Below are 27,671 nucleotides of genomic sequence, written 5' to 3' on the forward strand. Positions count from 1 at the left end.
TTGTGTGTAATATATTCTCAGTATAACTACAGCTCTTCTGTGAAGGCCTCAGAGGTTAGTGATCAAACTACATCATGAAAACCAAGGAACACACCAGACAGGTCAGGGATAAAGTTGTGGAGAAGTGTAAAGCAGTGTTAGATTATAATAAAAAATAAAAATAAAAATCTCCCAAGCTCTGAACATCTCACGGAGCACTTTACAATCCATGCACAATTGCAAACCTACTAAGACATGGCCATCCACCTAAACTGACAGCCTACACAAGGAGAGCACTAATTAGAGAAGTAGCGCATGGTCACTCTGTAAGAGATCCAGAGCTCAGATGGGAGAATCTGTACACAGGACAACTATTAGTCATGTACTCAACAAATTTGCCCGTTATGGAAGAAGAAGAAAGCAATTTCTGAAAGAAAGCCATATGAAGTTCTGTTTGCATTTTGCCACATGCCATGCAGGGGGCCACAGCAAACATGTGGAAGAAGGTGCTCTGGTTAGAAGAGACCAACGTTGATCTTTTTTGGCCTAAATGCAAAACTCTATGTGTGGCAGAAAACTAACCCTGCACATCACCCTGAACACACCATCCCCACTGTGAAGCATGGTGGTGGCAGCATCATGCTGTGGGGAGGCTTTTCATTAGCAGGGACAGGGAAGCTAGTCAGAGTTGATGTGAAGATGGATGGAGCTAAATACAGCGCAATCCTGGAGGAAAACCTTGAGTCTCTAAAGACATACCCCAAAAGACTTGTAGCTGTAAATGCAGCTTTTTATTTATAAATTTTTTTGAAAATCATGCATCATTTTCTTTCCACTTCACACATACATGCTACTGGTCTATTACATAAAATCCCAATAAAATACATTTAAAGGGAGTCTGTCACCAAAATTGGATGTTACACACTGTTTACCTGGCGCTCTAGCACAAGTACCCATGATTCTAATGGTACTTTCGCTCTTTTGTTGCTGGGGGGGGGGGGGGGGGGGGGGCTTTGCGGTGTAGGTGCCCAGGCCGCTTTTTATTTTTTTTTACATTACTCCTCCCCAGCCTTTTGCTTGTCCATCCCTGCAAGTCTGTTGAGTCATCCCCAGTACCGGCCGAGATCCCGCACGTGCACAGTTCACCACCGGCCTGGGCATGAGCACTGTTATGCCCATTGTGGGCAGCAGCATCGATATATCTAGTGCGCCGGCTAATAGCGGGAAACCAGCAACCAGTGAGCATGCCCAGGCCGGCGGTGAACTGCCCACACGTGGGATCTCAGCCGGTACTGGGGATGACATGGCGGGACAAGCAAGAGGCTGGGAAGGAGTAATATGAAAGAAAGGCAGAGCGGCCTGGGCACGTACACCACGAACCCTGCCCCAGGGCACTTGCAAGCCCTCATTTGCATATGGATTAAAGAGCGTTTTTTCAGCTGAACAAAAAGGTACCATCGGAATAATGGGTAGTTGTGCTAGAGCGCCATGTAGGCATTGTGTAACATCCAATTTTGGTGACAGACTCCCTTTAAGTTTGTGGGTGTAACATGAAAATAAAATGTAGAATACATTTCCAATGCACTATATAAAATGTTTTCATTAGCTTGTTCACACCTATACTCTGCATAGTAACACAATACTTCATATAAAACAATCAGGTGATTACCAGATATATTGCTCATTAAAAGGACTAAACCTGTATTACAAAATAGCAAACATGACAGAAGTCTAATATGCTGGCACTCCTCATTAAAGGGTGGGGATAATTAGCACAAATTATTGCTTACCTGGGACATTATACCAGTTTGCGCCATTGGTAATTCCTTGAGGAAAATTCTCATTGGGATAGATCTCCTTACAAGGACTGCCCGTGAACATCTTAACGTTTTCCTATACAAAGCACAAAGAAAGGCACTTTAAAACAGAGCAACTGCAGACAGAGGGGCGCGTTTTAGACGCCGGTCCTAATAAAGCCCCATAGCTGGCCTCTTCCTAACTTCGGCGGATCTTCCGCCAGTTCTAAATGCAAGACCGCTTCTTAGCGGTCTTACATTTCGACCTTCCTACGCCTAAGGCCTCTTGCCCACGAATGAAAGGGCTCCGTGCCCGTGCTGCAGACCGCAACTTGCGGTCTGCAATGCACGGGCACCGGCTGTGGGGCAGCCGAATGCAGATCATAGACCCATTCACTTGAATGGGGTCCGCGATCCATCCGTTCTGCAAAAACATAGAACAAGTTCTATCTTTTTGCGGAACGGAACACCACAGAAGCACTCTGTAGTGCTTCCATGGGGTTGGTTTCCGTTCCATGCTTCTGTTCCGCATCGGTGATGCAGAATGCTCATGGCTGGTGACCCGCGTATTGTGGAACCGCCGTATGCGGCCCGCAGCACTGGCACAGAGCCCTTACGTTCGTGGGCAAGAGGCCTAAACCAGTCACAGAAAACGGTAAATGAGATGGGCCTTCCGGCCCTCCCCCTTGCCCGCCACGCTCACAATTTTAGACCTAGTGTGAGAGGGGAAAATTCACAGATTGTGGCGCAACTAACCGTTGTGCTGCAATCTGCACCTGAATTATGCTTAATATAGGCGTATTTCAGTAAGAAATGACAGTCGCTAGCGACTGATTTTGATGGAAACTGTAATACTTAAAAGGGTTGTGTCTCTTCAACAAATGGCATTTATCATGTAGGTAAAATTAATACAAGACACTTACTAGTGTATTGTGATTGTCCATATTGCTTCTTTTGTTGGCTTTATTAATTTTTTCAATCCAGCAGTGGTGGCCGTGCTTGCAGAAAAAAGTTCTGGCCTAAGAGCGATCCCGTCATCCCAGCCATCAGTGATCCCGGCCACCACTGCTGGATTGTAGGGTGGTCGTAACTCCTGGATATCAGCAGTGTATAATGTGATGGAAAAATTAATCCAGCCAGCGAAGGAGGCAATATGGACAATCACAATACATTAGTAAGTGGCTTGTATTAACTTTATCTACAGGATAAATGTCATTTGCTAAAGTGAGACAACCCTTTAAATTTTCCCTGCTGGGGAACTGAATGTTTGCTTGTGTTCCCCCCATAGATTACAGCTGATCATGGAGGTCTTAGCTGCACGGCACTTTGCCGATTGGTGAGGTACCTTGTAACAAAATTGGATGGCAAACAAATCTTCAATCAAATTTCTTAGCATCCAACAATAATCGATAAAGTGACAATTTTAAAACCTTAACTGGAGAGTAAAGACCAGTATGGCTTCACTTGCTGCTACTACAATAACCCATCTTTGTAGGTACAGATATTTTATAGTAACATTATATAAATACACCAGATACCCCCTTGGCCCCACAATATAGTGGCTTGTACTAATCCCTTGATAGATATAGATATAGATATAATATAATATAATATAATATAATATATATTTTTTTTTTTAGCAGAACTGGGTAGTAAATTATATGTGCACTTTCAGAGTAAGTATAAAGCTGTAGCGTGCTCTCATTGTATTTATTGGAAGCCATTTGCCACCAGGAGAGGTATAGAGTGGGCTCAGCATTCATGTTGGTACCTGCATCCCTGGATTTAATGGAGGCCGTTATGGCACCAAAAATGGTAAAAAGCTGAGTGGACCCAGCATGCATGTGGAACCTGCAGTCCCTGAATTTTATGGTGGCCATTATGGCACATAACAGGTAGGATTTAGTGTTAGGTTCCCGTCATATAGAGGTCGCCTTGACATTTGGCAGACGGGCCCAATAATTTTGTACAAAATGTATTTGCCAAGAATCTCAAATTTGCAAAATAAGTGTGGCATTAGCACTAGAATGTTTTCTATAATTATGGCATTATTGTACTTTATTTGTGTTTGCAGGGTGCTGCTGCAATATCTTTTTCCTGTGTGTGCACTTTCTGTTTTTGCCACATGGTGGTGCTATACTAAAGCAAGTACATCTGCCTGTGCAGCAACTGAAAGGGAGTCTGTCACCACCATATACAGCGCTTACATTGTCCTATCACAAAGCTATACATGAATGTAACGGTACCAGTGTTATTTTCTTTAGACTTGCAGAAGCTGGAAAAACTACGTTTAATTTATATGCAAATGAGCACTCACAAGTGCCCAGATCCCGCGCACTGCCTCGCTGGGGCATGCCCATTGTGGGCACGGCATCGCTTCAACTAGTGAGCATGCGCCGGTGAGGCAGTGCGCAGGCGTGAGATCTCGGCAGGACTGAAGGATGACACAAGGGAATAGGAGGGCAGGCATAAGCAGAGGCTGGGGAGGAGTAACAATGAAATGAGGCAGAGCAGCCTGGGCTCCTACATAGTGAATGCCACCCCTGGGCACCTACACAGTGAATGCCACCCCTGGGCACCTGCGAGTGCTCATTTGCATATGAATTAAAAGTTGTTTTTCCAGCTTCTGAAAGTGTAAAGAAAATAACAAAGGTACCGTTACATTCATGTATAGGTGTGCTACCGCGCCATGTAAGCTGTATATGGCCATATGGAGGTGACAGACTCCCTTGAAATTTATGGCACTGTCTGTTTTATTAGTTTACATCTTTACATTTTGGCCCCAATCAGACCAACATCCGGACTATTCCTAATTAAAGTGAAGCTGTACTTTTTAACAAAATTGATACAACAAGGAGAAATAAGCCCCCAAGCCGAGCAATGTCTCCCTTCGCTGCTGAGACGGGCTTAAAGGGAACCTGTCATTGGGATTTTGGGTATAGAGTTGACATGTGTTGCTAGATGGCCACTAGCACATCCGCAATACCCAGTCCCCATAGCTCTGTGTGCTTTTATTGTGTAAAGAAATAAGAAAGAAAACCAGCAGGTGGCTCTATACAGATACATTTTTATTGAATATCTCATTAACTTTTTAAATGCAATTAAAGTAATCAGATCCAGGTGCTGGTTTGAAAACTGTAGAATATTTTTCATGGGACAACCCCTTTAAAAGGGGTATTACCATCACAGACAATTGGGGCATATTGCTAGGATATGCCCCCATTGTCTTATAGGTGCAAGTCCCACCTCTGGGACCCGCACCTACGAGAACAGAGCAGGGAGAGCTGTGGCTGTGACCCCGTCCACCACCAAGCGCTGCTCCCGTAGAAGTGAATGGAAGCACACCGCACACGCGCGGCCCCTGCTCCTATTCATTTCTATGGGGCAGACGGCAATAGCTGAGCCAGCTCTCTGCTGTTTTCGGCAGCCCCATAGAAATTAATGGAGGGCGGCTGTGCATGCGCTGTGCACCCTCCATTCATTCCCCCGCTCCATTCTCATTGTAGGTGCAGGTCCCAGAGGTGGGACCTGCACATATCAGACAATGTGTCAATAGTCTGTGATGGGCATACCCCTTTAACTCAAGCCTTTGTCCCCTTACAGCTACAGACCTGTGCACTTTAGAATTTCATAAGTACACAATTGCTGTATATTGAGGAATGGGGAGGAGATTTCAAGTATTTGCTTTGGACCGAATTAAACAAGTGCACAAAAATCCTTATTATGTAACACAATTTCTGCAAGTCTAAAATACACCGCAGATACAAATGATGAATTTTTGGCAGAGGTGCTCTGAATTGGAGTGGGGGGTGCATAAGCCTAGACTGCCAAATGAAGGCGACACTGGATAAGATCTGTTCAAATCATAAAGCCCGATTTGTCACAAGCAAGCGGCACAATTGTCGGGCATTGTCGGGCAGAATTCATAGCTCATTAGCGATGATCTGCCTGTGTAAATGTGCCTCCGATTACCTGATCATCGAGCAAGTATTCGTACATCGGGCAATCGCAATCTTTCAGCAGGTTTAAAAAATCACCGCTGGCTGGTGGCAGGTCGTGATGTGTAATCATGATCTGCTGCCAGCAAACAATGATTCAGTATGGGGACGAGCGATGGCATTAGGTGTGGAGGAGATCGGTGCATGTAATGGCAGCGCTCTCCTCCACTGATAAACAGGGGATTACTGGGAAGGAACGCTCTCCCTCCCCCTGACAATCGGCTGCATAGTCTGCAGGTGCAATACAGGCTTAAGCCAGCTTTCACAGGCAGTGATTTCAATCAGCGATTGTGAGCCAAAACCAGTTGTGTAGCCTCCACAGAGATAAGGTATAATGTAAAGATTTCCTCCTGTTCTGCGTTCTTGGCCCACCCATCATTCTGGCTCACAATCACCGATTAGAAATCTAAGCCAAGCAAAATGAGGGTTAAAGGTTTAGAGATTCAGTGGGGTCCTAGTCTCTATGACCTGCCAGAAACCAAATTAACGTGGAATTCCCCTTTACCAACAGATAAAGCACATTTTTTAAGTCTGTATAAATGAACCTCAAATTGCCAAAAAAGTGAAACTGAGTCTAGAAGTGTATAATTTACAGGGGTTCTCCGGGCTTTTAATATTAATGACCAATCTTCAGGAAAGGTCATCAATATCAGATCGGAGGGGGTCTGACACCCGGCACCCCCACCAATCGATCAGCTGTATGATGAGACCGCGTGCGCAGTGTGCATGGGGAGAAGGGAGATGCACGTGCTGATGTCGGGACCCTCGCCTATCTGATATTGATGATTTATCCTCAAAATAGGTCAGCAATATTAAAAGCCCGGAGAACCTCTTTAAGGTTGTACTGTGCTGCAATATTAATTATAAGTATGTATAACCAGACGCAGCTGCTCCCTGGGCACCGTGCCTACTGCTGGCAAAGGCAGAACATGGTGACTGGTCGCTGTAAGCCTCACCTTGGAATAGGAGAGAGACAATTGCTGGAAGACGGCATCATCTGGGGATTTACTGTACATAGATAAGCCCTTTTCATCGTCATCATACGGATAATTAACCACAAGGGAACCTGCAGACACAAGTCAGTGCTGTTAGAAAATCCACATGCTGCCAACATATAAGAAAGGAGAATCTGAATACGTAGATGGATGGTGGGTGCGAAGAACTGTGCCACAGAAACACTACATCTGGCTGTACCGCTTCTCTTCCCGCATCAGGCTTAACACTGTTTTTATCCAGAGTGTTCCTTTTTAGGCTGGTTTCACACTAGCGGAAAGGAACTCCGGCAGGTGAACAGCCTGTCGGATCCGTCCTGCCGCTAGTGCACGCGTGTCCCCAGACTATTGCATGTCATACTTTTATTCCGGCCGCCTCTCGGCATGTGCTGCCGCCGGAACTCTGCCCCCCCCTCATTATAGTCAATGGGGCCGGAGCGGTAGTCCGGGGGCACGCGTGCACTAGTGGCAGGACGGATCCGACAGGCTGTTCATCCACCGGAGTTCCTTGCCACTAGTGTGAAACTAGCCTAATAGCCTAAACAGTCCATGAACTGCCCCAAATTTTCCGAAAACATGACCAAGTTGAAGCTTGAATGGTGCAAGGAACATCCCTGCTGACGATTCTGTTTGTAGCCGAAAACTACTTCCCCACCCTACACTACATTAATCACAAGACTATGAATATGAACATCACTAAAAGAAAATGAGAATTGCAAAATGTAGGTTTGAACTTTTAACCAATTTACATCTACACATTTGCAAAACTGCTTGCTAAGCAATTCCCTAATTCAATTCTGTTCTGAGAATTGCTCCCTTTATGAGTGGCAGGGCTCCGACAACAGAGCTGGGACATTAAGGGGGTTGTACAGGATTATAAAAACATGGCTGCCTTCTTCCAAAAACAGCACCAACCCTGTCCATGGTATTGCAGTTGGAGTCAATAGGGCAGAGTTGCAATACCACACACAACCTGTAGACAGGGGTGGGTGCTGTTTTTGGAAGAAGGCAGCCACGTTTTTATAATCCTGGACAACCCCTCTAAATGTTGACAACCAGACACAGGAATAATAATAATAATAATTAAAAAACATCATCATTTAGTAGTGCTGTTGAAAAAGGACCCGTCATCTCTCCTGACATGTCTCTATTAATAAGCACCTGTATCCCCAATAAGATTATATTTGTGGAGAATCTTTTCTAACAACTCTGCTATTCCTCCAGGAAAGGCATGATAGACAACTGGGCGTAGAAATCCCTCTCATCAATAGGGCATGGCCCTAGAGATTGTGTCATTGTTAGACTATGCAGGGATACACTAATGACACCCAACTGTTCATTTATCCATATATTTCCAGTAGAACAGAAGAATGACAAAATGCAGACTCTTAAGAAAGGTGATGAGAATGAATGGAGGGGTGGTCACACGTGGGGGCATTTCTCTCCTTCCACTCTTGCTCATCTAAATATGCAACTCCTACAGAAGTGAAAGCAAAGAAACACAGAGAGACCCCGCACATGCCTGGCCACCTCTCCATTGTTTATCCTCCTTGATGAGGTGGTCATCTCACCAAGCAGGTTGGGTGACCAAAGTTCTCCAAATGTATGCAGGTTTCCACAGACGGGACCTGAATCTATCATTTGTGGATTAAATGTCAATGGCACATCATAAAGCAGTTACAAAAGACATCAAATATCAAGTTTAACCCTTTCTGCCCTGGGCCAGTTTTGGACTTCCTGCCCAGGCCATTTTTTGCAAATCTGACATGTGTCACTTTATGTGGTAATAACGTTTGAACACTTTTACTTATCCAAGCCATTCTGAGACTGTTTTCTCGAGACACACTGTACTTCATGACAGTGGTAAATTTGAGTCAATATATTTTTCCTTTATTTATAAAAAAAAATAATAAAAGAATCCAAAAATTTGGAAAAATTCCTCTACTTTTAAGACAGATAGTAATGCCTCAAAAATTGTTATCAGTCGTCATTCTCTATATGTCTACTTTATGTAGGCATCATTTTGCAAATGTCATTTTATTTTTTTAGGACGTTAGAAGGCATTTTTCAAATTTTCAACAAAATTTCCAAAACCATTTTTTTTAAGTAATTCAGATAGTGATTTTGAGGAGCTTACATAATGGTAACCACCCATAAATGACCCCATTTTAGAAACTACACCCCTTAAATTATTCAAAACTGATGTTACCAACTTTTCTTTTAACCCTTTAGGTGTTCCACAAGAAAATAAAGGAAATTGGAGGCGAAATTTCAAAAAAATAAAATAAAAATTATGCAGTTTTTACATGTTAATCATTTTTTTTCTTGCAACACAGCAAGGGTTAACAGCAAACTAAACCTCAATATGCATTACGCCGATTCTGCAGTTTACAGAAATACATACGCTATATGTGGTAGTAAACTGCTCTATGGGCATGTGGCAGCGGTCAGAAGGAAAGGAGCGCCATATGAATTTTGGAGGCAGATTTTGCTAGAATGCTTTTTAGGCACCATTTTGTATTTAAAGAGACCCTGACGTACCCCTACAGTGGAAACCCTCAAAAGGTGACACCAATTTGGAAACTACAAAAAATATATTAAAGTGGGGGTACTGAGCACTTTGACCCCCCTAAGCGGAAATTTGGAAACACTTGGCTGTGAAAATGAAAAGTTTCATTTCTTCCAATAAAATGTTGCTTTCGCCCCAAATTTTTCATTTTCACAAGGGGTAACAGGAGAAAAAGCACCCCATAATTTGTTACTTATTTTCTCCTAATTACTGCAACACCCCATATGTGGTGGTTAACTGCTGGGGGAGGGCACATGGCAGGATTCAGAACGGAAGGAGCGTCATATGGCTTTTGCAGTGCAGATTTTGATGAATTGGTTTATGGCTGCCATTGTTTTTTTTTTAAGTGATTGTCTTACGTGGGGGCTCATATTTTGCGGGATGAGGTGACTTTCATTGGTACCATTTTGGGGTAGATAAGACTTTTTGATCTCTTGGTAAAAAGGCTGTTTTGGCATAGTTTTTTTTTTTTTTTTTTTTTTTTTTACAGTATTCACCTGAGGGGGTATATCATGTGATATTTTTATAGAACAGGTTGTTACGGACATGGTGATACACAATGTGTCTATTATTTTCATTTTCTTACGTTTTACACAGTAAATGCATTTTTGAACAGAATTAAATCTTATTTTTGTGTTGCCATTTTCTGATTGCCCTATTTATTTATTTTCTCTGGCGATTGTCTTAGGTAGGATCTCATTTTTTTGCAGGATGAGAAGACTGTTTGATTGGTACCATTTTGGGGTACATACACCTTTTTGATTGCTTGGTATTACACTTTTTGTGAGGGAAGGTGACCCAAAAATGTCTGTTTTGGCACTTATTATTTTTTTTTTTTACTGCGTTCCCCTGACAGGGTGGATTATGGAATATTTTTATAGAGCTGGTCGATACGGACACGGCAATAACTAATATGTATACTTTTCTTTTTTTCCCTATTTTTTTATTACTTAATTATGGGAAAAGAACACTTTTTTTTACTTGAAATTTTTATTTTTTCATGCAAAACTTCGCGCGGGTGCAGCTCCTGCACCCGCCTGATCAGCATGCCGTAGTACTATGGCATTGGTCGGGAAGTCACTTCCCGCAGCGCAATACTATTATGGCACTGGTGGGGAAGGGGTTAAAGACTTCCAAGAAAGGTGCAGATGCAAACCAATTACATAAGTAACCATGGCTGGACCATGGCCAAGGGGTAAGACACAAAACATTGTACTGCATATGACACATACAGTACGCAGTAGATACAATCCTGCAGTCTGGTGATAACGTGGTATTGGTAGACCTTGGTTTACCTGGTAATGGAATATATGACACTAATACAAAGAGGACACAATGACGCGGGTGCAAATTCAAAGGAATTCCAATTCAAACTCAATACCAAGGAGTGGTGAATTTCGTTTTTGTTCTTTGTGGAGCATTTCTGTGGAACTCTGCATTAGTCAGAAGGCACAATGGACAAGTGTAATTAATAACATACCTCCATGGAGATTAGCAGACAGGACAAACTGATAGGTTTTCAGCCAACTCATTACAGCCAAAGTCTCAAGCTGCGGAGGGTCTGTGATTTGGAAGAACTGGTCTGGGAAATTACGATTAAGATCATAATTGTTGCTGTTGTTTCTGCCAACAACCCCGTCACGGTCCCCTGCAGAGAGACAAGGAGATGAACAATGTCAGATACTATTCTAGAGTCATCTGGAAATGCTACTCATTAGGCAGTGCCCTGCCTAAGCCACCGCTGGAAATTACAGGATGCCTGGCACTGCCTGGTAACCTGGTATTTTTGCTCTTTAATTACTTTTTGCATCCTGTCTCTGAATTTATGATTAGTGGGGATTTGACCTCTGGGGCCCCCACAACCCCGACGATCATGGGGCTGCAGCGCAGTACAGCCACACTACGTCAATGGGACCATACTGCAATTCCATGCACAGCGCTGTTGGGCAAAAAAAAAAAAAAAAACATAGGAGGGGATGCAGCAACAATTCACCCCTGTAGCTCCTCCATTCTCAGGATCGTTGGAGGCAGGCCTCAATGACCATCCCTTTGGAAGATGAGAATAAATAAGTGATGCAAGTGGATAGCTAGAGGTGTGCTTTCACAAGTTTCTTAGTACAGGCACATCAGTTTATAAATTCAAGTTCTTAATCAAGAATTAAAGCAAATGGGTGCTCTATGCTGTTTATTGGTTTCATTCACTCACAAGCTGCACAGTGTAACCCTTTACCACCTTCTTGCTGAGAAGGAGATGGCTATAATAGAGAAAAAGCAGCGGGTCCATGAGAGCACCCGGCCGGACCTCCCAGCACTGACAGGTCGCATAGCATTATATTGATTTATGATACTATGTAACCCTTACAGTTCTGGAATGTATTGATAGCTGACAGGGTTATATAATATCATAAATCAATATAATGCTATGCGACCCTGGCAGTGCTGGGAGGTCAGGGCGGGTGCTCTTGCCCACACGCGCTGTGAGTCCAATGCCTGGAACTCCCTCATGGGAAAGGGGCCTAAAGGGAACATGCTAGTTAAAAAGGTCTTGTGATTACAGCAGCCTCAGCAGTGATTCAAACAGACAGGTTCTCTCTTTCACTGCAGTGTCAGAGGGGTGAGGTTAGAAAAGTGGTAAGTATAAGGTGAGCTTGCAGGCTTGTAGAAACAATAACTGGGCTGACAGCAGCTCCACTGTAACATGGCAGACAATAATAACTTCTGAATTAGGAGGAAGGCGAGTCTGAGCTTTGAAGGGGAAGGTTCCACATTGACACTGTAAATAAAGATCTAAACACACAGTGGAATTTTTATTTTTCCCTGGAGGTATGCTTTAAAACTTCAAATAGTCTTTTCTGCATAGACTTGTAAGTGTGAGTAAGCAATTACCTTCTTGTGCTTTCTCATATCCGTCCGGATTCATGGAGGGCATGATGTGTATTCTGGTAGTGTTCACCAATTGTGTGACTCCAGGGTCAGTACCGTAGTTTTTGCACAGATATTCAATGAGGTTTAAAAGCAGCTCTCTTCCTACAACTTCATTACCGTGCATGTTCCCAATGTACTTAAACTCCGGTTCACCTGCAAAAAGATAAACAAGATATACAAGACTGCCAATGATCACCAATCCAGATATCAGAACATAATGCTGTGGGACTACCATGCACCTAAACCACAGATAAGCCACATTCATAGCACAAAGAAAAAAGGTTTTCCAATTGAGAAAAGATGGCAAAGCCTATATGCTTCTACTGAGAAGAGGAAATGGGAGTGTGGAAACCTCTAGGGTCCCATTTGCCGGACCCCAAATGTTATAGTCTAAAATTGATGTGATGCCTTACTACCAGAGGTGCACACAACTCACAACACTGAGATCAGTCCAATTGTGTCTTTATTCACACAAAAGAAAATAAATTACCTGGCTCATGGACACGCGGGTTGTCCGATATCGCCATCGCATAAAGCTCTCGTGATTCCACCGATTTGCCAATGGAGTAGAGATGTGTGATGCTGGCGTATTCACTGTTGTACCTCCTCAGGAATATCTCCATGTCAGAATAGTGGTGATGGCGGTACTCCTGAGGCTGGATTGGTCTGTGAACTGGAGGGATGTTCTCAGGTTTGGCAGATGCTGGATGCTCAGCGGTGGGTAGTGGAGCACTAGTAGTGCCCAGGGCATCATCTGCTACAACTGATACTGTAGGATTGAGCTGGAAATCAAGCACGGTAGCTGCTCCTTCTTTTACTTCCACCTGAGTAATGGTTAGTGGCAGGTATCTGGAAGACAAAAGACAATATGTATATGAAAAATCTGGTGCCCAGGACTCCGGAACACCTGGTAGTCTAAGCTGTAGTCAATACTAATGGTACTGTATAGTGGAATCACCAATCAAGGCATTATTTCAAATGAATGCAAGGGACAACTGATGAGGGAAAGGGGATATTCATGGTGTAGTAGTAGTGGTAGGAAGAGGAGACAGATCTACAGTTCAGGTAGTCTCTGCTTTGTAGTTCAGACTGCAGTAAAGGGGTTGCACCAGGATATAAACGTATCTGCTGTTAATAGCGTATTTGGCTATCTTCGCCATAGAGAATGATTGGAGTGGCAGGACGCATGCTTGATGGTCGCTCAATTAACTCAAGAGTCTTGGGAACATCGTTCTCATGATTGGTGTAGAATCCCAGCATTTGGACCCCCACCAATCAGATATGTATCCCCCATCCTGTGAATAGGGGAGAAGTTTATATCTTGAGACACCCCCTTTAAGACATTTTATATGGATATATGTGTTGCATGTGCGCTTGGCAGCTGAAGGCATCTGCATCACTGACAAAAATGAAGTTTTAATATATGCAAATGAGCCTCTAGGGGCTATAGGCTCTGCTCTCTCTGCAACTGCCATGCCCCCTCTGCACTTTGATTGAAAGGGCAAGGCAGTGAAAATATGACCACGGCTGGCCCCGATTTCTCCTAAGGTCAATCAAACTGCAGAGAGAGACGAGCCTCTAGGTGTAAAGGGAACGCCCCTGTTGCTCCTAGAGCCTCATTTGCATGTATTAAAACATCATTTTTCTCAGCAATGTGGGCACATATGAACATGGGACCAACACAGATGTCTTCAGCTTCCAAGCACACATGCCACAAGGCAGACAGTTTCATAGGTACAAATCTGCTGACAGATGCCCTTTAAGGTAGTGGTTTCTTAAAATACTAACTTTACAACTGTGGACAAAAAAAATAAAAAATACCATTCTTAGAGTGTAAATGCCATTTCACTACCAAAAATGAAATTCCTAACATATGTGATGCTGAAGGGAAGATATTCATGAAGCTGCATTTTTCAGCTAATTTTACCTTTCTGATGTCTGTATTCAGCCCTTAGCAACCATATTTCTCTGTGCCTCTATTTCAACAACTTCCTAAGATGTCCTCTGCTGCTCTTCTTGTGAGGATCTTTGCCCTTAAGTTGAGGCCATCCTGTATTCCCCTCACTTCCCATAAGCCCTTGCTCTCCTCACATGAACTAGCAGGACCAATCGGAACGCAGATGACTTCCCACAGTACCCAGAGCAGTGTGTATCCTCACATACAACTAACCAGAGACAAGCCCTGCAATTACATTAAATCAGTAAGCTGCTTTAGCTGCTTATATCTCTTGTTTGGTACCAGCTAGAAACATGGCTTTCAGACAATACCAGAATGACATAAATCTGTTCAGTACAGGGGAAGATATCAATGATAGAAATCGGGATGCTGAAAGTAAAAGCAGATTTTACCCGCGATTATTCCCGACTATTTCTAACAGTGATTTCTCCTCTGTTGCTTGGACTAGAGCAGTTATTGTATGAAAGCCGGGACTGTAAGCCTTCAAACAAGACCAGTTGCATATTTCTAGCTGCTACCATTGAGAAGATATCACCATCTAAAGCAGCCCTCCCCCCTCCACTTTCTGCCTGGACCCAGCTCCAGGCTGTCAGGGATGAGCTCCTCCGTCTCGTTATTATACTGAGAAGACGGACTGCACATGGCAACGCTGTGAGATGAGAGCTCCTGAATAGGAAAGTAGCAAGCATTTGTGGGAGTTATTAGCAGGTAAAACTGAAAATGATCAAATTTTAAAATCACAAAAGCACTTTTACAGCAGGGTGTACTATACCATTAGGGAATAAAAAATGAAACGGCAGTTACACTTTAAAGAGAATCTGTCAGCAGTTTTGATTATGCTGAACTGTTGAAAATGCTGGGAAAAACACTATAAACATACTTTATGAAGAGCTTTTATCGTCATCAGGAGTAGCAGAAATATGAAATTTTATTCTGCGTGCACTGGAGGAGGAGCTTCAATTTAAAGCTCCACAAAAAGTGTGTTTATAGTGTTCTCCCCAGCATAGTCAAAACTGAAAGGAAAGGGGGGACTCGTCTTAACCATTGCTATGGGGTCCATGAGCTCCATTGAATATACCCCTACTCACCCAGTAACTGAAGCAGTGATGTTGTAGGTCCCTGGAGCTAGCAATCTCTGGAAGTTTCCCAGCTTGCCAGTGGTGATGTTATGGTTAATCTCTGATACAGATATAGTCACGTTCTCAATGCCTTTCTGAGTAACAGAGTCTCTTACAAAGCCTTTGGCTCCAATGTGGACCTATAAATGAAAGAGGAGACAGACTATAATTCCATACAAAAATAATTCAAATGACCACATAAAACTGTAACAGCAAGGTCCTACTATACAGTCCAAAAATTATGTATGACTTTATTACAGTATCTCCTAGAATTACAAAAACTGCACAAACCGTGACTGTCAGTGCTGATCTTTGTAGCAAAAGTCAAGACCACCTTAATGTTTGTATAGAGAATGAACCTAATAAAAAGTTGAGTAATCTTGCAAATGCATTACCTGTATTGGACTGATCCTGTGGGCTAGCCTGTATCATAATCAAAAGCTGTATTCACAATTCTGCAGCCTCCAGACCTAAAATCTCCCAGCGTCCCTTGCTGGCTGAATGTTGGCACGCTAGTGATTTGCAAGCATCATTGTATGTGCAGGCACTGTACCGCGATCCCATGCAGGATAACCTCACTGCGTCACGGCACTCCCTGCTGCTCTTGGATTGGCCAGCACGTCTCACGTGAACAGTGCTGGCCAATCCAAGAGCAGGGATGGACAAGAATGAAGTGTCTTGGGCTAACCATGCACAGCATGCTTCAGATAGTCTGAGAACTGGTGCGGCCATCTTGGAGGACAGAAGAGAAGCCTGGAAATTATAGATCTGCAGCTAATAAGAAGGCCACCAGTTAAGTGTTCCAACGTATTTTTTTCTTGAACTGAAGGGTCACTTTAATAACAATTTGCTGATTCTAGCATGCATTGCACAACACGCATGTAGGGAAGAGAAAAAAAAAGAAAAAAAAAAAAGAAGCTGAATTGGGACATGTTTTTGAAACTTTCTTGTTGAAAAGAATTCTGGATTAACAAGTCTTTTATTAGACTGTTCCTTTAAATCAGTGCAACAGAAGACATGTGTACAAAGTGGGGCAGACAAGAACTGCACCGCTAAGATTGGGAAGTTATGGGACAAAAAGGAAGGAAGGATGATCTCCGCTGAAAAAGAACGGGTAAGGGCTCATGCACATAAAATTTATTTTTTGTCCACATCTTATCCTCATTTTTTGCGGATTGCATGCGGACCCATTCACTTCAATGGGGCCGCAAAAGATGCAGAAAGCATCCGATGTAAGTCCGTTCTGCGGCATCTGCAAAAAAATAGAACATGTCCTTTTCTTGTCTGTATTATGGACAAGGATAGGACTGTTCTGTATACACACTTACACAGAGAACGCTATCAATCAAGTTGATAAAAGGAGTTAGAAAAAATAAAAATAGCAGTAGGACCTGAAGTATTGCCCACACGGGCGGCGCCAACACCTTTTCAGCTCTAACGTCAGCCTTCTAGTGGCAGCTGGGAATATACCCAATGGTGTCGTATTCCCAAAGTCATTAACGAGAAAATCCAACAGCCATTCGCTGGCCAACCTACAGAATATCACATTTTCCTAATCTTGTAAAAAAAAAGGCTTGAACAACAACCAGAGAGGCCAAGGAGGTCAGTCATAACAGGAAGAACCAAAAAGAAAACCAGCACCCAAGGGACTGGAAGGAGGACACGTAATACAATGCCAACCTCCCCAAAGTGTCAAGTTATAGGAAATGCTTTCTCGCTGGCATGCTGCAAGTGTTCCTTCAGATCCAGACAGAGCAGAACTGAAGAACTGTCAAAAATAAGACACATGCTAAGAACTGAACTCCAGCCTGCTGTGCACAGGACATTATATACTCACAGCACAAAGCAAAGTGAAGGACCATAGAAAATACACTGCGAAGTCTGAGCAGATCCCACCGAGGGGTGATGCTAAAGAAACTACATCACTAGAAACATCTAGGAAGGTCTTCTGCACAACCCACGGACAAACATTTGCAGCAGGATACATTCTTCTCTTTTCTCAAGAAAGGAATTTTAGAAAAGCCATTTAAACCATGATTGAAATAACTGCATAAATAGCAATTACCAAAAATAATGTCACTATCAGAATTATTTAATAAAACTCCTTAAAAGGGACTGCGCCACCATCTGGATCTGAATACTTTTGTAATTGAACTGTAATTAAAAAAAAATTGTATAGCCTCTGAGTTATTCAGTAAAATGTGTCTGTATAGAGCCACCTGCTGTTTGTTCTTTTGCTTATTTCTAAGTCCACCTCACTGAGGTGGTCGCACATGCTCAGTTTAAATCAACTGCCACCAACCATATCTTCTGTTAAAAGCGGTGACAGTTACAGGGAAAGCGCTATAGCAGAAAGGACCTCCTGAGAATGGCCATGCCCTGAGCTGCTACAGCAGAAAGGACAAACTCCCTGAGCTACCAGCCTAAGGTCTCATGCACACAATTGTATTTTCGGTCTGCATCCAACCTGCCTTTTTTTTTTAAAATCAGATGTGGACCCATTCATTTCAATGGGGCGCAAAAGATGTGCATGGCTTACTAAGTGCTATCCGTATGTCAGTTCCGTGGCCCTGCAACAAAGACAGAACATATCCTATTCTAAGTATAGGACAGTTCTACAAATGTTTGGGGGGGGGGAGAAAAACATAAAAAATAAAAAATAAATGGTGGCATGCAGATGGCCAGGATCAGCCGCGATCTGCAGGCCTCAATAACAGATAGGATCGTGTGCATGAGGCCTTTAAGAAAACCTAGGAAGGCAACCGGAGCAATGAACGGGGAGATCTCTGGATCTATGTGCAGTACAGGGCTGGTTCTAGGTTTGTTAATAAGAGACATACCATACGATTTTTATTTTTTTACAACAATCATGGACGCAGTCTAGATAAGTACTTAAAAGGGAATCCGTCACCTCTATTATGCGGACCTCGCTGACCTGCTAAAATCAGCAGACTGTCACTTCCGGCTAGTATTCAGTACTTTCATAGGGCACCAGCGCTGTGAGAGAGATTAGTCTGATGAAACTACTGGCCCCACCCTCCCCATGACTGACAGGTTTCATATCGCACAGGAAAGAAACCTGCCAGTCATGGACAGTAGGCGGGGGAGGCCGGAGCCACAAGTCTCATTGGACTCATCTCTCTCATAGTCCTGGCACGTGCTGTGCCACAAACACAAAAAATAAAAACACAACACATTCATTTTATTCTGCAGGTAAGTACAATTATAGAGACACCAAATGTATAATGTTTGCTATGTTTCACTACTAAAAAATAATCATCATCATCATCATCATAATAATAATAAAAAAAAAGATGAAAGCTTTTTTTTTTTTTTTTTTTTTTTTTTTTAGGAATAAAAAGATGGCTCTGAGTTGCCATATTCTGACACCCACAACTTTATTTTTCTACTGGCAAAGCTGTGTGGGGGCTTATTTGATACCATTTTTGGGAAGCATGGGAACTTTTGATGGCTTTTTTTAGTCAGTTTTTGGGGAGGCAAAAAAAAATAATTAAAAAAAACTGAGTTTTTTTTTCCATAGAATTGTTGCAGACGCAGCATTACCACCAGCACCAATTATCTGTGTGTGTATGTATTATGTATGTATAATTTATTTTAAAATATACTTTCACACTTGCGCTCAGAGCGGATCCGTCTGGAGTATGCACAGACGGATCCGCTCCTATAATACAGACAATGGGATCCGTTCAGAACCGATCCGTCTGCATTATATTTTAGAAAAAGTGCTAAGTGTGAAAGTTGCTCAGACTGATCCGTCCAGACTTTACATTGAAAGTCAATGGGGGACGGATCCGTTTGAAACTGAGCCATATTGTGTCAACTTGAAACGGATCCGTCCCCATTGACTTACATTGTAACTCTGGACGGATCCGTTTGCCTCCGCACGGCCAGGCGGACACCCGAACATGTGTGCGCCTGCTGAGCGGAGCGGAGGCCAAACGGTGCCAGACTGATGCATTCTGAGCAGATCCGCATCCACTCAGAATGCATTGGGGCCGTACGGATGCGTTCGGGGCCGCTTGTGTGAGCCTTCAAACGGAACTCACAAGCGAAGCCCCGAACGCTAGTTTGAAAGTAGCCTAAAAGCGCAGACATATTCTGCAGTGCTTTACAGACATCACTGGCACCAGTGGGGCTCAAAATCTAAGTTCCCTATCAGTATGTCTTTGAAGTGTGGGAGGAAACAGGAGATTTCAATAGGAATCTGTACCACATGTCTATTTCTGAGGAGATTTCTACCCGGAAACTGTGGCGGCTAGCCAGACACTGATTAACTCTATTGAATGGGGCTTATCAGCGTGCACATTGCAAATAAAAAAAATATATATTTAAAGGAAACCTGTCACCATGATTTTGCGCATAGAGCTGGGGACATGGGCTGCTAGATGGCCACTAGCACATCTGCAGTACCCAGGTCCCATAGCATCGCGAGATTTCGGCGCTCCAGCTCTGTGACATCAGCCAGCAAGGAGGAGATTCGGAGGACGCGGGGCGGTGCTGGGCTCCTTTCCGCTGGACTCATCTCCGGCTACAGGACTCATATCAGGTAATTTGCATATCAATCAAAACGTTTTTTTAACAGTATAAAAGCGCAGAGAGCTATGGGACCTGGGTACTGCAGATGTGCTAGTGGCCATCTAGCAGCCCATGTCCCCCAGCTCTATGCGCAAAATCATGGTGACAGGTTCCCTTTAAAAAAAAAAATAATAATCCATCTAGACTGGACGCACCCTGAGAGATGTGAAGTCTCCTCACTATAGGAAATGTACCCATACCTTCCTGCATCTTCTATTCTTCCACACTATCAGGTAACCAGCAGCATGCACAATAACACAACGAGGAAGAGCTGCAGAAACGAGGACCGACGCAAGATAAGTGATGCCACCTACTTACATGTTACTCAGTGCTTTATGTAGATGGAGATAGTCTTATGTTCAAAGGTAGACATTAGAGCAGATATACTAAGACGGGCCTTACAAACACCAGTCTTAGTTTAAAGTCCATTGGCCTCTAAATAAATTTGGCGCATGTCCAGGCAGTCCGTGCGCCAGAAATTCTAATCTTTTTCAATGGTCATTTATGTTAGTACGTGATGTAAGTGACAGTAAATCTGTTGGGCCCGGGCGCTCTGCTCTCTCTAAACTCTGCCTATTTTTCGTGAAACACAGACGTGTGAATGGGGCTTTAGCTGAGCTTCTGAGTGTAGAGGCTCATTTGCAAGTAATAAAACGTAATTTTTCTCAGCACTGCGGACACATATGAACATATCAGTCTGTGTCAGTATGCCTGACGTATACCCCCCAACGGACACCACAATGTGCAGTGAATGTAGTCCAACGGGTCCCATGTTAGATAAAACCACTAACGTCTACAAGTTACAGGTATGAGAAATCAGGGAAAGGTAACATCTCGGCGATCCATTATGACCAACAAGATGATAAGCTGATGAAGAAGCAGTGAAAAGGGTAAAAACATAAAAATGAGTAAAACCATGAATTACCATTTCCATGAACTTCAGAAGCGACTCTCTATTATTGTCCCATTCTTGCGCCAGTTCGGAAGCCGGTGGGTACTTGCAGCAGGACAGTTCAAACGTGACTTCCAGGCAGTTCCCCCATACATAATTGTAATCCTGCATCCCACCTGCAGAGGGCAGAAAAGACAAAACAGAACTTACTATGCATATCCTACATCATATGTGCAATGAGCTGACTGTACCCGGTCTGCGGTACCAAGACCCGGTCTGGCTGCCATCATCAACCAATGGTTTCATTTAGGACCCATCCTTCGTCCCCCAAACATGTTAAACAGAGGCCGTGATAGACGCCCAACAGTGGCAGCCATCAGCTATAGGCTATAATGGCATCAGTGATCAGTTTTTCAACAGCTATTAATGGCATATTCATTAAACAGATAACATTATATCCAATGGCTGATGGACCCTACTGTCCGGCATCCGTTTTAACACATCTGTTCCCCAAAATGATGTAATGGCAGCCATTCAACGGAAAGGTCATGAAAAGTTATTAAATAGATATGTTTATTCTAGGGCTATGCAGCAACGTTTGCTTGCGACGCAAGATCGCAGTGTGGTGCTACCTGTGCTGCAACGTACTGAATGAGGTCGCAACACGATCCACAAGCTGCCGCATCAAGGCTGGATTTCCTGCAACTGTCGTATCAACTTGTAGGTCGCAGCACAACGCCATTCACTTATGACGAACGCAGTGCAACACTGATCTTCAGCTATATTACATGTGTAGTCCTGGCCTTAAGGCTAGGTCTACACGACGACATTTGTCGCGCGACAATTTTTATAAAGATAGTCTATTCGAAATGGATTTTTCTGCAACTGTCGCGTCGCAGTCGCAACATGTCGCATGTTGCAGTGGGACACCATAGACTACCATTATAAAAATTGTTGCGCGACAAATGTTGCAGTGTAGTTGTGCCCCGACGCATGACAAATGTCGTCGTGTAGACCTAGCCTAAAGGGGTTGTCTCACTTCAGCAAATGGCATTCATCATGTAGATAAAGTTAATTTAGGGCACTTACTAATGTATTGTGATTGTCCATATTGCCTCCTTTGCTGGCTGGATTCATTTCTCCATCACATTTCCACGTTTACAACCACCCTGCAATCCAGCAGTGGTGCCCGTGCTCGCACACTATAGAAAAAAAGTGCCAGCCTCTCTGGTGGCCGGGTGTGCAAGCACGACCACTGATGGATTGCAGGGTGGTAGTAACCCCTGGAAATGAGCAGTGTATAATGTGATGGGAAAATGAATCCAGCCAGCAAAGGAAGCAATATGGACAATCACAATACATTAGCAAGTGGCTTGCATTAACTTTCTCTACATGATAAATGCAATTTGCTGAAGTTAGACAACCCCCTTTAAGTCAGAATCAGAACTCCAAAATCCTTGCTGTTCCTGAGAGGAGATGCTTGTGGACGGCTGGGGATTCTGCACAGACATGTGGTAGATCTAGCAGAAGGTCCATCAGGCAGGGGTTGATTTCCCATAAGGCTGCTATATCTTGCATATTAAGTTACTGATTCTATGAGCCATATGGAGGAAAAATATGGAAATTTTCTAAAATCTGCACATTTTGCAAAAAAATAAAAATAAATATCCTCCTTAAATTTCCATATACATATATTTTCATGCTCGGACCAAATGTGACAATGGTCCATAGATTCCTGTGGACAGATGTCCAGCCTCCAAAGAGAAGTCCATTGTACCCTCCTCATAATGGACAATTGTGAAGAGAGAAGTGGGAGAGATTCATGAAAATGGATAAAAGACACCGACAGCAGCCAATCACAGCGCAGCTTTCATTCTGCCTGATGTGCTTATGGGCGCACTGGTCACGACAGCTAAAGTCAGGGCTAAACTGAGCATTAATTAGACCTGTCCTATACTGTGGACAAAGCCACAAATCAATGGTGATGTGGGACAAAAATCCACACGATGCACTGGGAAGCAATGGCAGGCTTGAGAAAAAAAAAAAAAAGTTTGTGTCAATGTTATCCAGGGCAGAGGCGGGAAGGCAAACATGTACATTTTAAGAAATGAATGAGGCGAGACCACGTAGTCACTATAACATTGTACTGTGCAACGGCCAAAGCAAATATTGTCCCCAATGTGGAAATTGCTTTTACTATTGACTTTATATCTTTATCCTGTCCTTGTACAAAGGCATAACGAGCCTTTAATTTACCAGGTAAGAAAGTGCTACACGGGCCGGTCAAATTCACATGCATCTCAATGCAAGACAACGGGCAGAAGTCTGTCTGACAGCCCGGCCGAAAACAGACAACCCCAAGGCCTCTTTCACACGGCCGTTGCGGAAACATGTGCGGGTGCGTTGTGGGAACACCCGCGATTTTTCAGCGCGAGTGCAAAACATTGTCATGCGTTTTGCACTCACGTGAGAAAAATCGCGCATGTTTGGTACCCAAACCCGAACTTCTTCACAGAAGTTCGGGTCTGGGATCGGTGTTCTGTAGATTGTATTATTTTCCCTTATAACATGACTATAAGGGAAAATAATAGCATTCTGAATACAGAATGCATAGTAAAACAGCGCTGGAGGGGTTAAAATAAATAAATAAAATAATTTAACTACCTTAGTCCACTTGATCACGTAGCCCAGCATCTCTTCTGTCTCCTTTGCTGAACAGGACCTGTGGTGAGCATTCATTTCAGGAACAGGACCTGAGGTGACGTCACTCCGGTCATCACATGATCCATCACCATGTTAAAAGATCATGTGATGACCGGAGTGACGTCACCACAGGTCCTGTTCAGCAAAGGAGACAGACGAGATGCCGGGCAGCCCGATCAAGTGGACTAAGGCGAGTTAAATTTTTTATTTTATTTTAACCCCTCCAGCGCTATTTTACTATGCATTCTGTATTCAGCATGCTATTATTTTCCTTTTCCCTTATAACCATGTTATAAGGGAAAATAATAATGATCGGGTCTCCATCCCGATCGTCTCCTAGCAACCGTGCGTGAAAATCGCACCGCATCCGCACTTGCTTGCGGATGCTTGCGATTTTCACGCAAGCCCATTCATTTCTATGGGGCCTGCGTTACGTGAAAAACGCACAAAATAGAGCATGCTGCGATTTTCACGCAACGCATAAGTGATGCGTGAAAATCACCGCTCATGTGAACAGCCCCATAGAAATGAATGGGTCGGGATTCAGTGCGGGGGGGGCAAAGAGCTGTGCTGTGGGCAGCGTCTGGTTTCTCATCTTTCTACAGATGTCCCAAGGGAGGTATATAGAGTGTGGAAAAATGCATAGTCCAATCATATGGGTTGATAATATATACATATTATTTACTGCCTATAGAGAAGCACCTCTTTGAAGTGTCACATATGACGTATGCAGTATTCTTGTTAGGATAGACGCCATTACAACATGGCGACGATGACCAGATGTTTACATTAGTTCACATTCCAAAGTAGTGCGCAGAAGCCAGGGTGCGCAGCAGCAGCATTGTGGTGTCCGCATCCAGAGCCAAACTGATGCATTATTATTAAAGCGCCATTCATTCCATAGCGCTGTACATGTGATGCATTCTGAACAGATCCTTATCCATTCAGAATGCATTGGGGCTGAACTGATCCGTTTTGAATCATTTGTGAGATCCCTGAAACGGATCGAACAGGCGGACCCAGAAATGCCAGTGTAGAAGTAGCCTTAAACGCCGGCCTTAATAAAATGTGCCCCTTCAGTCGTACAAGAAACTAGGAGAACAACTCTCAGAAGAATCCTTCCCTCTCGTATATGGAAGATTCTCTGAAAGTCTTCACAAATGGAAAGTTTTTTCTTTTACATTTTTGTGAAAACCTTTTCAATTGTAGACTTTTGTAGGTCTAAGAATTTTTTTTTTTTAATTTTCATTGATTCAAGATTAGCGCTACTGTACTACAGTAATAATTCTAGTCCTATGACGCACAGCAAACACCATGGATAATCCTAATCCGGGGCGACTGGTACGAAAACCTCTGATTTAAAGTTAATCAGTGATTAGACAGCTCAAGGCAGTTTTCTACTTTATCCTTGTGACCCTGGACTATGTCTTCTGACTAATGTCTCTAAGGAGCCCAGGCACAGGGTATTCTTCTGTACCAGCACAGGATTACTACCATGGTGGTATTTTACAGCATGCAATCACTCAATATTCACCCCTGAAAGCCAAAGTCACAGACTGAATCATGATGAATCCAGTTAAAGGGGTCGTCTGACGAGATACAAATCTGTTCAGTTGTCAAAATGTAAATCAATAACACTTACTAATGTGGCTTCATTCTGAATACTGACCAGTCAGCCCAATTTCAGATCTCTATTGGGCCCAGAAGTTCCACCTCAAAGTGTAAGTTCTGATTTAAGGTCCTTTTACACGGATGGATAGTCAGGCCGATTGTGGATGAGCATTTGTGTAAACACTCATTCCAGATGATTGTCCTCTGTAAAAGTTGCCGGCGACACCTGATAAACAAGCAAACACTTGGTCATCTGCTGCCCAAGAACAATGATCTTCTATGGGGACCAGCGATCCCTCTAGTGATCACTTCTCCTTATGCAGCAAAAGTGACTGCTGCATGTAAATGCAGCCCTAGACTCTGCTGACGATCAGGCAATTGTCTGGAAGGTTTAGTTAGTTCCTGATAATTGCCCAATATATTGGTCCTTGTAAAAGGACCTTTAGGCAGGAAGCTTTCCCATCTGTGTGTTGGTGACTTCATACTCCCCGATTGTGCTGGAATGGAAGCTGGGAAAGAGAGGGGATCTGAAATTGAGCCAACAGGGCAGTATTTAGGATTATAGTCCCACAGCAGAGATTGGAAGGGTGAGATTGCAGACTGCTCTCCGTTCATGTCAAGACAGGAATGAGTCTCAGAGGTAGGACCAGTACCTACTGGATATTGATGGCATCTCCTATAGATATGCAATTAATGTCCTAGATGGGAATACCCCTTTAAAGGCCCCATAGACATTGTCGGTGGGACCAGCCAGCAATCTAATGTGCATGCGGAGCTACTTTCTAACCTCCCCCCACCCCCAAAAAAAACAGGGCTCATGCACACGACTATGTATTTTGCAGGTTGGAAAATTCGGATCCGCAAAAAAGCAGATGACATTCGTGTGACGTCCGTGTTGCATTAGTTTTTTTTTGGCGGATATATTGCAACAATGCAAAACGGACAAGAATAGGACTTTTTTTTGCGGAACAGACTTGCGGACATAGGGACACGGAATGCACATGTCAATTCCTTTTTTTGTGGCTCCATTGAAACGAATGGCTCCGCATACAGGCCACAAAAAAAAAAAAAAAAAAAAAAAAAAAAGGGAATGGAATGGACAAAAAAATAAATAAATAAAAAAAACCTTCGTGTGCATGAGCCCTAAAGTGGCAGCAGCTTTCTCCTCTCCCCACTAAGACCACATACGCTGTTGTCGGGACTTGTGGGCACAGTGTCGGGACAGTGTTTGATCAGTCATTTCCACCAGTGATTGTGAGCCAAAACCAGAAGTGGATCCTACACTGAGATAAAGTATAATGGAAAGATCTGCACCTGTTCTGTCTTTTTTACCCAACCTGGATGGCTGAAAATCACTGATCAAACACTGACCAAGCACTGATCGTGTGAAGGCGTCCCAAGTCTGGCAGCTGCTAATTTCTCTCCCTTCCCAGAAATACCAACCCATTTGGCTCAGAGTCTGTAACTTTATATTCACACTATAATAATACATGTTCAGTGTTAATGCTGGGAAACGTCCCCGATTATGTACATAAGGTGCTAGCAGTCTGACGGTTTCTTTTTGTGATGCATCTGGCGGGTATGTTTCGTCATTCCATTTTTTGCTTAGCTGTACTGAAAACTGCCGTATACTACCCTTTTCAATACAGAGAATCAGGTCATAAGGGTATACTGAGCTACATACCTTTTTACCAGTCTGGCAATTTGATATAGAGTTTGCAGAAGTACAAGTGGATGGAGATTAGCTGCTATGATGTCTCCCATAGACAGCACTCAATCCTCCCCTTCTATGAGCAGCCTGTAACCTGATCCTTTAGTCTCCTGATAACCCAAGACAGGTTTTAGCAGTGAACTGAGAGTTAGTGATCGGTGCAGGAGATGGAGGGGATGGAACCACTATCTTATGTCTACAGTTTGTTTTAAAGAGGACCTGTCACCTCTCCTGACATGTCTGTTTTAGTAGCTACTTGCATTTCCTATGCAATAACAGCTCTGGCGAATTATTTCTTATGACTAGGGTAGTTCCGTTCTTCTCTTATTCCTGCTAGACATTTATAGGATAAAAGGTATATATACCAGTTAGGAGTGTGTCCCTGCACAGTCTGCTACTGGCAGCACTGATTGGACAGTGGAACACTGCAGGGACAGCCCCCCCAATTGGTAACTCCCATCTGTACCTTTATCCATAAACTTCTAACAAGAATAGAAGAAGTATGGAAAGTCATAAGAAAAAATGTTCCAGAATTGTCAAGAGACATGTCAGGAGCGGTGACTGGTCCTTTTTAAACATTGCAAGGAACACGACCGCACACCATCACACGGGAATCTGATCTAAAGAGAAGTATACATATGACAATGACCCGGAAACCTACGGCAGAAGCTCTATGAAAGAGACAAGTGTCATTTCTCATGAGCCAAGCAAACAATTTTTATGCTAAAATAAATATAAGGAAATGTTATAGGCAAACAAAAGCTAAAGAAAAGGTGACCTTTACACGCATCCACCCACTATGTACACTCTGGATACCACTCGCT

General features: G+C 43.3%; 1 protein-coding gene across 1 annotated transcript in view; it reads right to left on the reverse strand.

Annotated features, from left to right (window-relative positions):
- The window catches only part of CPD (carboxypeptidase D), a 79,669-nt gene that overhangs the window by 23,036 nt on the left and 28,962 nt on the right, over window positions 1–27,671 (reverse strand). Inside the window, exons 3-9 of the mRNA XM_044283784.1 lie at window positions 20,856–20,998; window positions 15,305–15,474; window positions 12,750–13,108; window positions 12,221–12,412; window positions 10,815–10,982; window positions 6,730–6,839; window positions 1,770–1,872 (exon numbers count right to left, since the gene is read on the reverse strand). Coding sequence (XP_044139719.1) covers window positions 1,770–1,872; window positions 6,730–6,839; window positions 10,815–10,982; window positions 12,221–12,412; window positions 12,750–13,108; window positions 15,305–15,474; window positions 20,856–20,998 — 1,245 coding nt within the window. The remainder of the gene's footprint in view (window positions 1–1,769; window positions 1,873–6,729; window positions 6,840–10,814; window positions 10,983–12,220; window positions 12,413–12,749; window positions 13,109–15,304; window positions 15,475–20,855; window positions 20,999–27,671) is intronic.

Source organism: Bufo gargarizans, chromosome 3, assembly GCF_014858855.1.
Source record: "Bufo gargarizans isolate SCDJY-AF-19 chromosome 3, ASM1485885v1, whole genome shotgun sequence".
Classification (NCBI taxonomy): domain Eukaryota; kingdom Metazoa; phylum Chordata; class Amphibia; order Anura; family Bufonidae; genus Bufo; species Bufo gargarizans.